Genomic DNA, 18,707 nt, shown 5'->3' with positions numbered 1-18,707 from the left:
AATAGTAAAAAAATGATAAATATGTCATAAAGAAGTTTCACTACTTACATGTGTACTCTGGTACACACACATATTTTTTTTTTTTTTAACAATCCAAGTTTTGTAAAAATATGTAAACAACTTGGATGTTTAAGTTATATTAAAAATAAAATATTCATCAGTCTAATACTTACATTATCATAACTATTATTATAGTTATAAATAATTGTCAAAATTAATTCCATGGATAATAATAATAATTAAAGTGAAAAAAAAAAACAAAAAAATATAACATTATTGCTTACCAACAAAGTCCAGAACACTTCAATATTTCCTGCAACAAAAAAATTTTATTAGTTTAACATCAAGTATCATAATAACTAAAAAAAAAAAATTACATTAGTAATAGTGTTAAAAAAAATTAATAATTACACTAGCTAGCAAGATCCAAGCAGCTTTGAGCCTTGGAGATCAAACATAACCACTAATTACCTAAAACCCGGCATTAATATTTTATTTTGAATATTTATTTACTATTATAATTACTGCGTCGGAATTAAATTAAAATAAATTAAATAAATACATCAAAACGATTAAATTATAAATAATCATCTAAAAATTTTCATCCACCGTCTTTGTTCGTCTCAGCTGACAGAGCAACGTTTCGTGTGCCGGCTCGGTTGTACCAACAGAAGTCGCGCGCGCCATGATTGCTTTTCAAGTTTCGCGCATGCGTAATAATTACCGCGCGCTCCAAGTATTTTCCGAAATGATAATAAAAACGCATACACATATATTATACATATATATAAATATATCTCTGTAAATATTTACGTTTCACAATCGATAAATTAAAACAGCACCTAGTCACCTAGTGTCTTGTTATTAAGTCAATAAAAAAAAATAATAGAAAGTGTCAATTAAAAAGTTATTTATCCAAACTAACCGCATCTTAATCCAATGAATTAACCTGTAAAATTTATAAAATTAATATATAAACATTTAAATTTAAATATTATAATTTAAATGTTAATTTAAGGCACAATGTACATACACAATAATATTTATTGATGTGACAACAAAAACAATTATCAGATGAACACACTGTCACGCATCAGCTGTCAACAGTGATTATCGATGTAATGTTTATTTATTGAATCTTATTACTACTGAGATAAATTATTGTCATAATTGTATTTTTTACTAAAATCATCAAAATGATACGCGTGAGTAATTATCTAACCTATATATTACTATGTATAATAAGTAAATGGTTGTTGATATAATTTTTTTTATTTTTTAGGAAGTATAAATGATTAAAAATATACATAAAAAATGAGCGGTCAGTTGAATATTACGGTAAGACCAGAAGCACGTTTAGATGCAAAATGGTTAAAGACAGATCTCAGACGGCTTCAATGTCGGGATGGACTTGCCGAGCTGTGGAATGGAATGGTACGGGATGGAGAAATTGTTGGAGCATTCAGCGATGGGTTGATAAATTCTGCTGGTGTTGTAGCACGAAAAGGTAAGATATATGGGTGATTCTCTGTAAGGACGTCTTAAATCTGTACAAAATTATCCGACTAAATTATTTTTGATTTTATTAGAAAAAAAATTAACAAGGGCTACAAAACTATCAGCTTAATCATAATAAATAAACAGCCGATTTAATTTTTGCTTTTTTAATATTTGTGTTTCTTTTGCCATATAACATGACAGGGGACTGTTTGTCAGGGGACTGTTTTTTTTTTTATCAAATTGAGAAAAATCAAGCAAACTATTTCAATGCGTTCAACTTTTCAAGTTCTCAATGAATATTTACATTCATTAGAATAATATTAAAACTTATGGATCCAATTTTTATAAATAAAAATAGTTGCCAGGGGACTGAGTTTTGAAGTGGCCCAGATATATATTTCCAGCACAACCGGTGCTTCGACACTAAATAAAATGACGATAAAGCGCTAACAGCCCTATGGTTATTAACTCAAGGCTAGTTAGGTCCTTATAAACCTTACAAAAGGTAAAATAACACGCTGGATTTTTTTTTTCGGCTTTGAACTTCTGGCAGGGGACTGTTCTTAAAATGCCTGGGACAAACTTTGGCTTAATGAATTTAATGAAACAAATTAATTTTCGGTACTTTTTATTGAAGAAGATTGTTAATTAACTAATTAAGTTTATAAATATTATGGACCAAATTATATATTACAGACGAATAACTTAAAATTTAATCTTAAAGTTTTAATTTTGGGAATGGGACAGCCCAGGGGACTGTTATTTCGGTGGTTTACGAATTTATAGCAAAAAAACCAAAATTTATTTCATTTTAGTTTTCAATGCTCCAAATAGAAATGTTTTTTTACTTTCGTAATAAATTTTTTTTAATAACAAAATAACAATTTTTCTAATAAAAAAATGCTTGGGACAGCAAAAAACATCCTTACAGATAATCATTCATATAACATGTAAATATTTTCAATTTTATTCATGATAAATAAAGATATTTAGCAATTGCGTTATTATTGATCAACAAAATTAAGTCATGATAGATAAAAAATTGACATATTTTTTTAATTTTGTGATACTGAAATCGAGAAACATCTGATTAATTTTATAAATTTTTTAACTAATAAATTATAGTAAAAAAATTTCATCATTAGAAACTAAATATAATTTTTTTTAAATAATTTTCTAGACTTAGTTGATTATTAAAAAAAAATTAAAAAATTGTCAAGTGTCTGCCAATTTCAATGTCATTAAAATTTTCATTAAAAAAATTAATTCAATATACTTATAATAAAAAATAAAATATAACTACTTAATTGAATTTGATAGGTGACAGCGGGCATTACTACTGTAATCTAAGGGTACTGTCCTGTCCATGCTGTGACGGAATATGTGGTCCCCAAAGCGGGTGTAACTGCACCCCCTGTCAAAAGCTGGACGAAGAAGAAGCGGCTCGAGCCACTGCGCTGGTAGAAAAAACAGTTCCAGCTCAAAATATAATAGACTCCTGGCTCTGGGGAACGCAGCCATCTTCCCAAGACTGGGTGACCTGCATCCAATCTCTGATAAAAGAGCAAACTGCATTATGTCACGAAGTTGCCAACAGCACATTGTCTTCAACGCGTCTACGTCAGCGGTTAGTTGTAGCGCGTCGTTACTTCACTGCCTTGTCTCGACACAAACCCCAAGAAAACAAAGACGTTGTCGTCACCAAGACTGTTTTAAAACCCATATCCTCATCAAAAGTCTGCACCAAGCCTACAGAGAAAGCCGCGGTAGGTCTAGCTCGCGTAGGAACTCGCGCTGCGCTGAATTTTTCCTTCGCATATCTGCGACGTGCTTGGAGATCCGGCGAGGACATTGAATTCTGCAGCGAGATCCTCTCCGAGTCTCTGGAGACTCTCCAGTCTCTCCCCGAGGCTACGCTCTTTGAAGAAAACAACGTCTCTCAAGTTTGGCTAGAGGTTGTCGAGAAATCCGCGAAATTTCTGCGACAAGTCGTCACTGGTGATGTGACTGGCAGATCTTGGTGTCCTGTACCAGTTTCTGACCAACACACGGCTCTGTGTCTGCTTCTAGAGCTGGTCGCACAACGAGGAACTCTGTCAGGTCTCCTGGACTCGGTTATTTTGTTGCTCCATCTAAGTGGAAAGACCAAAAATCAGGACAACCGAGTAATACCTCCCGGGAGTTCAGCGCCTCTGGTTCCTCTTCTCCGTCGGCTGAATTTAATTCCCGCTCCAAAATCTCGTCGCCTTGACGAGAATATTATTCCAGGGCCTTGTGAAGTTCTACTAAAATATCTGATCCTTCCAGAAGATGACAAAGTTGCTGTAGATTTACGGAAAGCCGCTGTGGTGATAATGTGCAACTTGAGTCGGCTAGCTTCTCCACACTTGCCGCCAGTTATAACAGACTCGCTGACAAAAAACCAATCCCAGACCTTCCAAGAAGTGTTAGTCTGGGGTGGAGTTAAATTTGGCAATGGTACGTCGCCGTTTTACTGCGACGCGATTGCCGAGTTGGGAGTCAAGCAGCTCTGTTGCACAGAACGGGCGTTGATGATCTTGACGCAGAATGGTAAAGTATACATGATGCACTACGGCTCGGAAACCCAGTACCCGCAGAAAGTCAATGGCTTCGTGGGTAAAACAGTCAAGATGATAGCTTCTCATCCCGACGGCAAGCATTACTTAGCTCTGACTGACGAAGGAATCACCTACAGCTGGGGAAACGGCGACGGTGGGCGACTGGGTCATGGTGATACCACTTCCTACGATGATCCTAAAATAATAGACGCCCTGGCGGACAAAAATGTGACGTTCATCGCCTGTGGAAGTACTTATTCAGCAGCATTGACGGCGATGGGTGAGCTCTACACCTGGGGAAGAGCCAACTACGGACGCCTGGGCCATGGAAATTGTGATGACATTTCAATTCCAACGCTAGTCGTCGCTCTTAATGGCCACGTTGTGGTACACGTAGCTTGCGGAAGTGGAGACTCACAGACTCTCTGTGTCACTGCTTCGGGAATAGTTTTTTCTTGGGGAGACGGTGACTATGGAAAGCTAGGTCGTGGCGGGTCTGACGGCTCCAAGATCCCGAAAATAGTAGACAAATTATTGGACATTGATGTAGTGAAGGTTTATTGCGGAGGTCAATTTTCAGCAGCGTTAACAGCGCAGGGAGAAGTTTACACCTGGGGCAAAGGAACGGCTTACCGTCTAGGCCATGGCAATGAAGACCATGTGAGGTACCCGAAGCTGGTCGAAGGACTGAAAGGCAAGAAAGTCAAAGAACTGGCAGTGGGAAATGTCCTGGTGCTTGCTCTGACAGAAGACCAACAAGTTTACGGCTGGGGTCGCAACGATTACGGTCAAATAGACCCGGCTCTTGGATTCACTGTCCCCGAGCCCTGGCTGTGCAGCGCCCTGACTGGCAAGAGCGTGATCGGGCTAGTCTGTGGGCCGACTCAGAGCTTCGTCTGGTGCCTGTCCACCTGGTCAGTAGCGCCAAGAGTCGCATTTGTCGTTGATATTTGTGAAGAAACTTTTAAACTGCTAGACATTCTGCTCGGAAAATCCTGCGAAGGGCTTCCGGGAACTCGCCCGCCGACTCAGGATCGAGAATGTCTAGCAGTAGCGACTCTGAACCTCCTAAGGCTGCAATTACACGCCATGATTTCTCACGGAATTGACACCAAATCAGTCGGAATGGGTAATAGTAATCTTTTAAATTCTTTAAAACAGCGCTGCGTTAGTCTAGCCAGTGGTCCAGGAATTCTAGCGACTATCCAAGAAGCTGCCCAAGCTGTTCTCCAGACTGGCTGGAGTATTCTGCTGCCCACTGCCAATGAAAGGGCGAAAACTCTGTCGGGGTTCTTGCCTAACTCCAACAGCGTCGAGCAGCTGAGCGCGAACAAAGGCCAGCAATTTATGGCCGACTTGCTGGTGTCCAGCTTGATGGCCGACGGAGGTCTGGAACATGCGCTGAAAGCCGCGATAAAGGCTGAGATTGCTGATATTTCTGATGAGAAAGAGACTGTACCTTCTAATTTAACTTCGCTGGCCAGTGAAACCAAGCAAGCCAAAGAATTGAACTCGGAGAAGAATAATGTTACGATATCTTTGTTACAGTTGGTGAAACAGTTGATAAGAAACGGGTCTTGCGTATCACAGTCAAGGTTGCAAGTTCTTCATCACGGTGGGAGGAATGATGATAAAAAACTAGACAATTCTCCGAGTTTGAATCTTCTTTTGCGCTGGCAGAGGTTGTTAATTGCGCAGATGTACCAGTGTGTTAATAAATCAAACTCTGAAGACTCTCAAGATCCAGAGATAGTTGGTGTAGAGTCTCTGCTGAAGAAATATACAATTCAAATTTGCAATCATGTAAATGAAATTTTACCTTTGGCTAGTGAGATTGCTGGGACTTCTAACAAACATTTTGTCCATGTTACTACAATTTTAAAGGGTGATATTGTTAATATTTTACTACCAGAATTAGTAATTTGTTTGATTTTACTGCAGATAGATTACCCAATGCTCCTGCACTCAATGAACTGGATGACAGTGTTTGCTCCAGTGCTCGACGTTCTAGACCAGTTTAACCGGCTAGCGCCGACAGTAGAAAAAGACGACGCTGATGATTTATCCTGGCCTGGAATAATAGCTCCTCAGCAAGGTACCAAAGCTCCAGTAACCGAAGAACCGACTTTGATCCGCTGGGCCGACCTGGAGAACCACAACCGTGATGGAGGTCTGTGGATCGTTGTGAACAACAACGTCTACGACGTCCAGGACTTTTGTCACGAAGGATCTTGTACTTTAGAAATGTTCCAGCGATACGCAGGCAGAGACATTTCGACAGTGACAACTCCAGCGCCATTGAACACCGGAATGATGGATTCTTGCTTCGTGGGGTACTACTGTCAACCCGAGCCCGACTGTACGCAGTTCACCATCGAAGTTATGGACGTTTGCTCGTCATTGCTGGACATGGAACGTTCCCTGAGCTACCTAATGGGCTTGCACGCTCACAGGATGCGCGAAAGTTTGAATTTACTGCCGGCAGAAGAAGAAGCTGGTGTCTGGTTGAACGCTAAATTCTTGCGAGGAGGTCTCCAGGTGCTTCAACCGCCTAATCCTTACGAGGAAGAGAAAGGAGAAGCTAGAAGCACGCATTCAACGCCGGCTAATTCTCCAACAGAGCCCGCGGTTCCAATTTGTAAGGACAAGTTCCAAAAGGTTTCGGACGATCGAGTCTCAGCGTTCATCCAAGCTCTTGCAGAGACACACCGTACCAACACCTACGTCCAGACATTTCTCACCATGGTAGATAAGTACAGCAAAGCTAATAATTTGCTTTCTCATGTAGATTTTTCCGGTGATCATCCTCTGGAAGAAGTGGGAAGACTTTTGATCGCTGTCATTTTAAAGCATCTGGCTCTGGGACATCACACGCTTGGATTAGTCGATCAAGAACTCGCGGATGGTAATGCCAAGCTGTCCAAGGCTTTGGTGGAGATGGTCAAGACTATTCATCAGACAAAGTGGAATTTAATACGGACAAGACAGCAACAGAATCGCAGCTACAAGGAAGTCTGCGCTCCAGTCCAGGAAAAATGTCGATTTTTGCTGTATGAAGTAAGACCAGCGACTAGTTACGAGGTCAAAGGCTATGAATCTCTAAAATTGTTGTACACTGTGCCGAAATTCAAACGCGCAGTTCTTGCAGTTATTATGGACATTAAAAAAAATAAATCTCCGGCTAAGTTGGACGATATTGTTAACACTTCGATTCAAAATACAAGGAAAGCCAAGTCAGAAGAGTCGCCTAAGGAAGCTACTACACCTACAGCTGCGCCTGAGAAACTAGAAGACAATCAGTCGAGTAAGAATATTCTGCTCCAATTGATTGAGAAGACTAAGACCAATTCTCTGGTGATGGATCCTGGTGAGTTGATGCTAGATATAATTAACTTTGCCGTCGCTGAAGAAGGCGGTGATGTAGAAACTCTTCGTCGTGCCATATATTGTCAAATCCAGAGGGTAAATATGCGCGAGAAAGGTATCAATATGATCCAAGAGCTACTGAAGAAAGACTACTTGATAACTTCTGTTAAATATTCGCTGCTGAACGGCTGGCTGGGTCTTATTCCTGGCAACACTCACCCATCTACGGGAATTACTCACAGTTTGAGTAACATCCAGCTGGTGACACCTTACCAAAAAGCCAGAGTGATTTTAGCAGAAGCTGAAGTCATTTCTTGGGCTGTCCAAGCGCTAAGAGCGTATGTTATTCAAGCGGAACTGCCTAGCAAGGAGAAGGTCAGTGGAAAGAGCAGTTTAAATCAAGGAACTTACACCTGGTTACGAAAATTGCCAAGAGCTAGATTCTTACTCACAATTTTGGGGATGTTAACCAGCCACCATCACGCGAATGAAATAGGTTTGTTGATAAATTCTGGATTATTGTCAAGTATTTTGACTCTTTTGAGACAAATAGGGCCAGCTGTTAGAGAAGAATCCTCAAAACCGAGAGACATCACTGCAATTTACGAAGATGCAGTGCAGAAAATAAAACCACCGGCAATTCAAATGGGTGGTCCTGAGCTGGCGGCTCTTATGAAGATAGGAACAAGAGTAGTTAGAGGCGTTGACTGGAAGTGGGGTGACCAGGATGGAACCCCTCCAGGAGAAGGTCGAGTCATCGGAGAGCTAGGAGAAGACGGCTGGATTCGAGTCCAGTGGGACAACGGAACTACCAATTCTTACCGAATGGGCAAAGAAGGTAAATATGACTTGAAACTTGCAGAACCTCCAGCTCCACCGGAAAACGACTCGGATACCGAGTCACCAGTGGACACTAACAAAAGCGACGAAAGCACCAGCAAAGAAATCCATCCAACAACTTATCTAAAAAGTGCTTCAACAAATTTACTAAAAATTCTGCTTCTTTCGTGTGGAGTCAAAGCTGAAGGAGTCCAAAAGTCGGCAATAACTATCCTGGCTTCTATTTTACGTGGAATTATTTCTTCTGCTCATCGAACAGACTCGAGTTTGGTGACTCAATTAGCACGAGAACATCACGAATCATGGGCGACATTAGGATTGCTTAAAACAATAGCTAATTCCCAGGCGCTGTGTCACGCGCTGAGTACTTCTGCCTGGGTTGACTTTCTTCTGAGCCTGGTTGCTGATGAACTGGAGGTTGATTTGACCAAACAAATAATGGCAATGAGACTTCTGAAAGCAGTCTTGACATCTTGGGCGCCAGACAGCTGTGAAATGACACCGTTTTTGGACAAAGTCTTCAAGCTACTGGGAAACATCGCGCTGAGCTGCGAAGCTGGTATCACCACTGAGCTGCATGTAAACAAATGCAGGGTCTCCATCACTGCATCGCACAGCTCTACTTTAGCAGAAGAACTTGTCGCTTTGATAAGACACCTGCATTCTATGCCGGGTTGGAGTGAAGCTCTAAACACCTATCTTACTTCCAAAGTGTCTCTAGCAGCAGATCTGCTGACCGAAGGGCCGCTGTTCCACATTCAAATGAACGAAAACGGAGGCGAGCACGGCACAGTGATCCAGCAAACTGTGATGGCGACTTTGATAGTCATCGGAGGGCTAGATGACCGACCAAGGATTGGAGGACTCGTTGAAATAGACGGGGAGTATGGAACCATCTGTAAGTTTACGCCTCATTCAAAATTAGTCTTGCAGATGCGTGACACTGGATTGAGAAGAAAAGTTCCTGTTACTAGTGTGGAAAATATCCCCGAGAAGTTTCACCTGGACCGAATGACCATGAACGAGCCTGTGATATCCGCCTGGGCGAATCTCCTTCTAGGACACTGCAGAACTGATCGGAGACCTGGAGGAATGCCAGTGATAGCCGGAGTGGTGAATTCCGGGATCTTGCGCACTCAGCAAGAGCATCTGGCGGCTTTGAATGCAGGAAAAACTTTGCTGAGCTACCAGTCGAAGCTTCGACAGGTTCTGAAGTGCGTCGTAGCTCCAGGAGACGAAGAACGCAGGACTTTGTTCCAGGAACTGTTGACCCGTGCGATAAAACCTCAACCTCTGAAGCCGATTTTCAAGCGCGAGGAATTAGAAGCTGCTGCTTTAGCAGTCTCGCAGTACTTGGCTTCTGAACTAAGACACATTCCTATTCACAGAACTGGACTAGCATCGGAGCCTACCACACCAACCTCAGATTGTTCTTTGGCTTCGTTGACCTCCAGCCAGAAACGACACTGCCGCAGCAGCAAGAAGAGTCCCAGTCCTTTGGTGACCCAGCTGACCGAGATGGGCTTCATGAAGAAAAGTGTAGAGTATGCTATAAGAAGTCTCAGCATTGCCGAAAGCAATATTACTCCGGAAACTGTGGTCGCTTGGTTGTTGGAAAAAGCTGACACTGTTTTAGGAGACTTTTCTTCAAGCTCGGATGAAACTTCGGATTCTGATGAATCCTCGAGCGAAGACCTAGAGGACTCTCCTTCAGCTCACGACGCAGTAACACCTACTTACATGAAACGCTCGGACTTTTTGTCCTTTGATGAGTACGCTAATTACGTTCGCGATAATATTTCCGTGGGAATGCTAGTACGCTGCTGCAAAAGCTACGAGGAAGTCGAGTATGGAGATATAGGACAGGTAGTCAAGATAGATCCTGAAGGGCTGCATGACTTGAATGTCCAGGTGGCCTGGCAGCACAGAGACGGAACTTACTGGGTGAGATTCATCCACATTGAACTTCTAGGTCATCCTCCAACTTTGCCGTGTCCTCCAGCGCTTAAAGTTGGCGACAAAGTTAAAGTAAAGTCTACGGTAGCAGTTCCCAAGTACAAATGGGGCTCTGTCAATCACTCTAGCGTAGGAATTCTCACTGGAATAATCAACAACGGGAAGGATGTGTCTGTAGATTTCCCGCAGCAAAGCAACTGGACTGGTTGTATGTCAGAGATGGAGCGAGTTCCTTCTTGCCATCACGCAGTTGCTTGCAATTCTTGTCATCTGTCTCCGATTTCTGGTCCCAGATTCAAGTGCAAGGTATGTGATAATTACAATTTGTGTGAAAACTGTTTCTACACCAAGCGAAGTCACCGTCACGGGTTCAACCGGATCACAGAGCCAGGTTCTGCCGCGGTTTACGCTGGCAAGCCTGGGAGGTACAACAGACAAAATATCACCGAGTCTTCGTTGATTGAAGACTGGTCCAAGTGCATCAGAACTCTGTGCGTGTCCTCGAAGGACAATTGGGCGACTAGGTTGGTCGACGGGTCAGGTAAATACTGGCAGAGCAGCGGCGCGAGGGGCAAGCATTGGATAAGACTTGAAATGATGTCGAATATACTGATTGATTCGTTGAAGATTGTTGTAGATCCGCTGGATGGAAGTTACATGCCTTCAGTGGTAGCAATCAACGCTGGAGATTCCTTCAATAGTCTTCTGGAATTGACTACGATTACCGTCAAAAACACTGACACAGTAGTGACGCTGTTGCAAGATATGAAGGAGTACTACCCGTGCATTGAAATTCTAGTGAAGCAGTGTCGAAACGGAGGAATTGATTGCAAGATCCACGGACTGCAAATTGTAGGAAGAAAAAAGCTGTTTGAAAACCAGCTAGCAGCCTCTGTTTCATTTCTAGCGTCCGATTGGGAAGCTGTGCAAGAACAGATGACAGCCCACCGAGTTGGAGACTTGCATCAACACTCTGCTGTCTATGTATGGGGATTGAATGACAAAGACCAGTTAGGAGGGCTCAAGGGATCCAAAATAAAATTGCCTATTTACAGTGAAGTTTTGTCTAAATTAAAACCACTTCATATTTCAGGAGGAAGCAAAACTCTGTTCATCGTCACCCAAGAGGGAAAATTGTACGCTTGCGGAGAAGGAACCAACGGAAGACTGGGTCTAGGCGACAATAACAATGTCTGTGAGCCCAAGCAGATTCCCTTTTTGAGCCAGTATGTAATCAAGAAAGTCGCTGTCCACTCCGGAGGCACCCACGCGCTGGCGTTGACCCAAGACAGCAAAGTCTTCTCCTGGGGAGAGGGAGAGGACGGAAAGCTAGGTCACGGAAATCGTCTGTCTCTGGACAAGCCTAGGTTGATAGAAGCATTGAAGTCCAAGCGAATCAGAGACATCGCTTGTGGTTCCGGGCACTCTGCAGCGATTGCCAGCAATGGAGAGCTCTACACCTGGGGCTTGGGTGAGTACGGACGTCTCGGTCACGGAGATACTGTGACTCAACTGAAACCTAAGCTTGTAGAAGCTTTGGTAGGTCAGCGAGTCGTCCAAGTCGCTTGTGGGAGCAAAGATGCGCAAACTCTGGCGCTAACTGATGACGGAAGCGTTTATTCTTGGGGAGATGGAGACTTTGGCAAGCTTGGAAGAGGTGGAAGTGGTGGATGCTACAGCCCGCTGCTGATTGATAGATTAAACGGACTGGGTGTCGTCCAAATAGAGTGTGGAGCTCAATTTTCTCTAGCTCTGACCAAGTACGGGGAAGTTTGGACGTGGGGAAAAGGCGACTATTACAGACTGGGCCACGGAAATGACCAGCATATCAGGAAGCCGACGGTGGTTGAAGGTCTGAGAGGCAAGAAGATAATTCACGTAGCTGTAGGAGCGCTGCATTGCCTTGCAGTGACTGATTCTGGTCAAGTCTACGCCTGGGGAGACAATGATCATGGCCAGCAAGGCAACGGAACAACCATTGACAACAGAAAGCCTTCCTTGGTCCACGGCCTGGAAGAGGTCAAGATAAACCGCGTGGCTTGTGGATCCAGTCACAGCGTAGCCTGGGTGTTGACTGACCAGCCTTCGGCGAACAACCAAGAACCAGTGACCTTTCCTACCGCGAAAGACCCGCTGGGTCAAGCTTCCTTGGGCTTCGGCGACTCGTCAGAGCCCAGCGTCTCGACGACGGAAAAAGGCACTCGTCCGTCTTTGTCCAGCATCATCTTGTCTTTAGAGAGCAATGTTGCTAAGCAGCAAGCTCTTCAGCATGTGATAAATGCACTGTATATCATGCAAGCTCGCACTGCCATTGTCACCGCGTTGAGGAACCACACCGCGTTGACTTCTACGAAGAATCTTCCTCAAGAGGCTTCGATTGATGGTACCATGAGTGGAAGTGTTGGACACACGGTCTACCAAAATGTCGGAGAGATTTCTCAAGGTGGCGGAGAAGCTCCTGCAGTTGTCAATGATCAGCCATCGAGTCCTCGAGCCACTCCGGCTCTAGAAGACTATCCTGTAATTTTTCCTTCAATGTCCAGTTCTGCGAGTTTGTCATCGCGCGCGTCTAAAATGAGCACCAGCGCGATGAGTGTCATAGCTGCGACTTTGACGTCTCATGCACAAGTTATTGGAGATGGTCCCGAGACTGGGCTAGATGAATTCACATCGACGTTGACGGAAGACGACGCTAGGATGCTGGTAGATTTGCTGAAATTAGCGGTGGCTAATCGCGTCTGTGATAACGCTAAGGATATTATTTCCTCGGTTTTGATAGCGCTTGCTAAATCAAGTTCAGCTATTAAAAATATGTTATTAGAATTGTGTGTTACAGAATTAGAAGACACGGCAGCTAATTCTAATTGTATTAGCAAATCACCTCAGCCGGTGGTTCAAGAGACTCCTCATCCATATATTGATGACACTACCTTGACAGGACACGTTAAAATTCCAGGAGCTGAAGCTTTGAGAGTTGAATTTGACCGTCAGTGCTCCACAGAACGTCGTCATGATCCGCTGACAATAATGGACGGCGCAGGAAGAGTTGTCGCAATTAGATCTGGCCGCGAGTGGTGCGAATGGGAAACAGAGCTACGAGTCCAAGGTGATGAATTGTACTGGAGATTTATGTCAGACGGCTCTGTCAATGGATGGGGCTGGAGGTTCACCGTTCACCCGATAGTCGCAATTCTAGCTCCTCATGAACTAGGATCAGACCGCGCTGTCTTGACTCAGCCCTCGATAACTTTAGCAGAGTGTCTTTTGGACAACAGTTTGATAAATTCTGACAAAAGCATCGTCACCAGATTAGCAGCAACTCTAGCTCAGTGCAGCCAACTGAGTCTTCTGACGGCTTCGCAGCGAATGTGGGCGTTGAAGAAGCTCCAAGTGGTCTACTTGAACGGTCCAGGTATCAGAGCAGACGCTGCTTTGTCATCGCTGATCGGGTCGCTTCCCCAGGCTCTTCTTCGGCAGTACGAGTACGAGGACCCGAGTGTCAGAGGAGGTAAGCAACTAATGCACAGTGACTTTTTCAAAGTTTTAGTGGCGCTGGCGTGCGACTTAGAGCTGGACAGCATGCAGTGTTGCTCGGAAATCCACAAGTGGTCCTGGTTCAGGCGCTACTGCCTCGCGGCGAGAGTAGCCAAGTCCTTGATCAACAGAACAGCTCTGCTCAAGTCATTTTGCGTGGAAGTGACCAAGCGAATAGTAGAAATGACCGCCGATGGAGACGGCTCCAAAGATCATGAGGATCATGAGCTGTTCAAGCGGGAGCACGATGAACAGCTGTTGCTGTGGGTCAACAGAAGGCCTGAAGACTGGACCTTGTCTTGGGACGGTTCGGGAGCGATCTACGGCTGGGGACACAACCACCGGGGCCAGCTGGGAGGTCTAGAGGGCGCTAAAATAAAACTACCTTCACCATGTGAAAGCTTGAGCGCCTTGAGACCTATCCAGCTTGCCGGCGGCGAGCAGACTTTGTTTGCAGTTACAGCAGACGGCAAAATCTACGCGACTGGATACGGAGCTGTCGGAAGACTAGGAATCGGTGGAACTGATTCAGTGATGATTCCGACGCTGCTGGAGTCTATCCAGCATGTGTTTATCAAGAAAATAGCCGTAAATTCCGGAGGGAAGCACTGTCTAGCTCTGTCCTCAGAAGGGCACGTGTATTCTTGGGGCGAAGGCGACGACGGAAAGCTGGGCCATGGCAACAGAATTTCTTACGACCGGCCCAAGTTGATTGAAGCGCTGCTGGGAACTGAGATTGTCGACATAGCTTGCGGAGGGCATCACAGCGCAGCGGTGACCAGCGCGGGGTTGTTGTACACCTGGGGAAAAGGAAGATACGGCCGCCTGGGCCACGGTGACAGCGACGACCAGACTAAGCCCAAGCTAGTAGCAGCTCTCCAAGACTACAAAGCCGTCGACGTCGCTTGCGGAAGCGGAGACGCCCAGACTCTTTGTGTCACTGATGATGACAACGTCTGGAGCTGGGGAGACGGTGATTACGGAAAGCTGGGCCGAGGTGGAAGCGACGGGTGCAAAACCCCGATGAAGATCGAGTCGCTAGCAGGATTGGGAGTCATTAAAGTTGAATGCGGGAGCCAGTTTTCCGTCGCGCTGACTCGCTCTGGAGCTGTGTACACCTGGGGAAAGGGAGATTATCACCGTCTGGGTCACGGTACTGACGACCACGTTAGAAGACCGAGGAAAATCGCGGCTTTGCAAGGTAAGAAGATAATTTCTATCGCAACAGGCTCGCTGCACTGCGTAGCTTGCTCTGATAAAGGCGAAGTGTTCACCTGGGGCGACAACGACGAAGGACAGCTGGGAGACGGGACTACCAGCGCGCTGCAACGCCCAAGATTGGTCCACGCTCTCCAGGGGAAGAAAATAACGCGAGTTGCCTGCGGAAGCGCACATACATTAGCTTGGAGCACCAGCAAGGCCACTCCAAGCCGGCTGCCCGCTACTACGCCGATGGAGTACGACCTAGTAAAAGACTTGCCTTCTTCAGCGCTGCACAATCGCCTGGTTCTGCTTCACTACTTCGCAGAGCTGCTCTGTCCTTCATTGGTGATGTTCTCGACTAGCGGCCCAGTGGGGCTGAACAAGCTGGCGCCGATGCTGGTGTATAGCATCAAGGAGGCGACCTTCAGGAAGGTGGTCCAAGCGACCATGGTCAGAGACCGTCAGCACGGTCCGGTGATCGAGTTGAACAGGATCCAGGTTAAGAGAGCTAGAGGGAAAGGTGGTCTTGCTGGTCCGGATGGAATCAAGTCAGTTTTTGGGCAGATGGTGGCCAAGATGTCGCTGCTTACTCAAGATGTCCTCTTTCTGCCTCACAGAGTTTGGAAGGTTAAGTTTGTAGGTGAGAGTGTTGATGATTGTGGAGGTGGATACAGTGAAAGCATCGCTGAGATGTGCGATGAGCTGCAGAATGGATCACTGCCGTTGTTTATCCCTACGCCCAACGGCAGAGACGACAGCGGGACTAACCGGGACTGCTTTTTACTGAACCCTGTTGCTAAGTCCCAGCTACATTTGAGCATGTTCCAGTTCCTGGGGATACTCATGGGCATCGCAATAAGAACCGGCAGCCCGCTGAGCTTGAACCTGGCTGAGCCGATCTGGAAACTTTTGGCTGGAATTGCGCTGACTCCTGCTGATCTGACTGAAGTAGACCGGGATTATGTCCCCGGACTGCTCTGCATTAGAGACATGGACCCGGATGAGAAAGTCTTCCAGACTCTGGAGATGCCTTTTTCGACACCTTCTGCTGTGGGCCATGATGTTCCTCTCTCTACTCGCTACAGGAAAATAACTCCCGAAAATAGGCATGAGTACGTCAGGCTGGCGCTCAACTATCGGCTGCATGAGTTTGATGCCCAGGTCGCCGCTGTCAGGGAAGGAATGTCCAGGGTTATTCCAGTTCCTTTGCTAGCTCTGTTCAGTGGCGCTGAGTTGGAGACCATGGTTTGTGGAAGCCCCGATATTCCGCTAGGGCTGCTCAAGTCTGTTGCGACTTACAAAGGTGTTGAAGCCACTTCTAGTTTGGTTCAGTGGTTCTGGGAGGTCATGGAAGAGTTTTCTAATCAGGAGAGATCCTTGTTTTTGAGATTTGTTTGGGGCAGGACCAGGTTGCCGAGGACCATCGCTGATTTTAGAGGCAGAGATTTTGTTCTACAGGTTTGTGGGATTTTATTTTGGTTTTTCTTTTAGGGATTATACGTACCTAAAATTCGGCTGCCCAATTTTAAAACACAGTAACTGCAAAATTTTTATACCTGATTTTTTGTAGTATTGCTGCATTTTGTATAACTTTTAGACCTTAATTTCAAGTATTTTGTATTAAAAATATTTATATTCAAGTATTTTCTATTCACAAATCAAATTTTTCATCAATTTGGCGGGCAAACTTTTTTTTAATAAGAAAAATTTTTAAAAATTTTTAAATATTAGTTACTGTGTTTTGAAATTGGGCAGCCGAATTCTTAAAAATAATTTTTTTTTTTTAAAGACTTTTTAATTGATTTATATGATAATTTATTAGTTGTTTTTCTTTTAATGATTTTTTTAATTCCTAAGTAATAAAGTGGCGAGTTGAAAAAAAAAATTTAATTAAAAATTAAAATTTTAATTTTTAATTAAAATTTTTACCTTTTGATAAAAAAGTGTTTAATTGTTCAAAATTTGAAAAAAAATATTATTTTGAAATTCTAAGTGCGTATAATTTCTTAAAAATCGAATTTTTTTTTTTTTTAATAAAAAAAAAGTTAAAATAAATTTTTTTCATTATTGAACAACTCAACGATATATAATTAAAGTACTATAAATGTAAATAATATATTCACAAAAAATCAAGATTTTTCCATCTTATTTGATCTACATAAACCATTTGTACTTGAATACTAATTATTAATATTTTATAATTTACATACTTGACAAATCAATAAGTCGATCATAAAATAATGAATTAATTTTTTGATTTAATTAAAAAATTTTTCTAGGTAATGGACAAATACAATCCTCCGGACCACTTCTTGCCAGAAAGTTACACCTGTTTCTTCCTGCTGAAGATGCCAAAGTACTCTTGCAAGGCAGTACTGAGACAAAAACTAAAGTACGCGATACACTTTTGCAAGAGTATCGACACCGATGAGTACGCAAGAGTCCAAGCTGCGACAAATTCCGACACCGATGACACTGACAGCTTGGCCAGTGAAGAGCATACGTCCCTTTAGCTAGATTAAATCCCCTAAAAAAAATATAAATAATTAAAACGGAATACAAATATACATGTAAAAATAAACGATAAATTAATTGATAATTAATTTAATTAATTAATACAAAAGCTTTACGTGTAAAGCACCGCTTTATAAAAAAATTCGCAGAGAAATTATTTTTTTGTAAAGACAGTATTTTAAATTTACAAAATCACTCACACATTCATCGATAAATTTAATAACTTACACACACATATTAATTATAGTTATAAAAATAATAACAACAATAATAATAATTATTGACATTATTATTATAAACTACACGATAACAGGAGGCGATTGCTTGAGAGCACTATCTTTTGCAATGTAGAAAATAAGAGCAAGCATTGTAATAAATATTATCAATTTTTATTATATTAATTTATTATTTATAATATTTATTATTGTTATTATTAATTTTTTTTACATAACTAAATACGAATATTTGTCAATTTTTGTATGACTGCTAAAATGTGATTTAATTAATAATTATCTTAGATAATTATTAATATTATTATTATTATTATTCTATTTGAAAAAAAAATTTTTGTTAGATAGCTGATAATTTTTCTACTGTAATATTTTGTTTATAAAATTTTTCCTACCACTAAATTAATAATAAGTAATAAACATTAAATATAAATAGAGAAGAAATAGATAATAGTTGAAAATAAATATTGTATATTAATTAAAAATTGTCTATTTATTTGTAAGCTCGATTATATAATTAAGTTGTTTGTAAAAATAGAAAATAGAAACTTCAGAAGTTTGCAGTTTTTAATTCAAGGTCAACAAGTTCCATCAGAACGAATTGCACTTTTTTATTCAGATAAATCAATAAAAAATCCTTATTTGATTTGATTTAATTAAATAATTTAAATGGATTAATTACATTGAATAAATTGACCATTTAAATTAATTTCTTGTAAGATAAAAAAAAAGGTAATTCAATAAATAAAATTTATTGAAGGAATTTATTTAGAGTTAAAGAGAACAAAAGATACTTTTACTGGTAGGATGAATATTATATATTGAAAAAAAAAAAAAAACAATTGTGTCGGTGGTCAATGGCCTTCAACGCATGTACATCTCATCTGTCAGACATGCACGTGGTTGACTGTAGTTTAAATCGTGGTAAGTAAAGAGTCAAGTACTCAGTACAGTACTGCAGTACAAATTATTTTATCTGATATAA

At 42.4% G+C, this 18,707-nt stretch overlaps 1 protein-coding gene across 1 annotated transcript; it reads left to right on the top strand.

Annotated features, from left to right (window-relative positions):
• Window positions 1-824: 824 nt before the first annotated feature.
• Window positions 825-17,928, top strand: LOC123272456 (E3 ubiquitin-protein ligase HERC2). The gene is made up of 4 exons (XM_044739231.1): window positions 825-1,205; window positions 1,283-1,507; window positions 2,821-16,436; window positions 17,258-17,928. Exons 2-4 carry the CDS (start codon window positions 1,315-1,317, stop codon window positions 17,489-17,491), a joined length of 14,043 nt encoding a protein of 4,680 aa, XP_044595166.1. The 5' UTR covers window positions 825-1,205; window positions 1,283-1,314; the 3' UTR covers window positions 17,492-17,928.
• Window positions 17,929-18,707: the final 779 nt, after the last annotated feature.

This window comes from Cotesia glomerata, linkage group LG10 (genome assembly GCF_020080835.1).
Source record: "Cotesia glomerata isolate CgM1 linkage group LG10, MPM_Cglom_v2.3, whole genome shotgun sequence".
In the NCBI taxonomy this organism is placed as follows: Eukaryota; Metazoa; Arthropoda; class Insecta; order Hymenoptera; family Braconidae; genus Cotesia; species Cotesia glomerata.
This window is presented reverse-complemented; position numbering and strand designations above follow the sequence as displayed.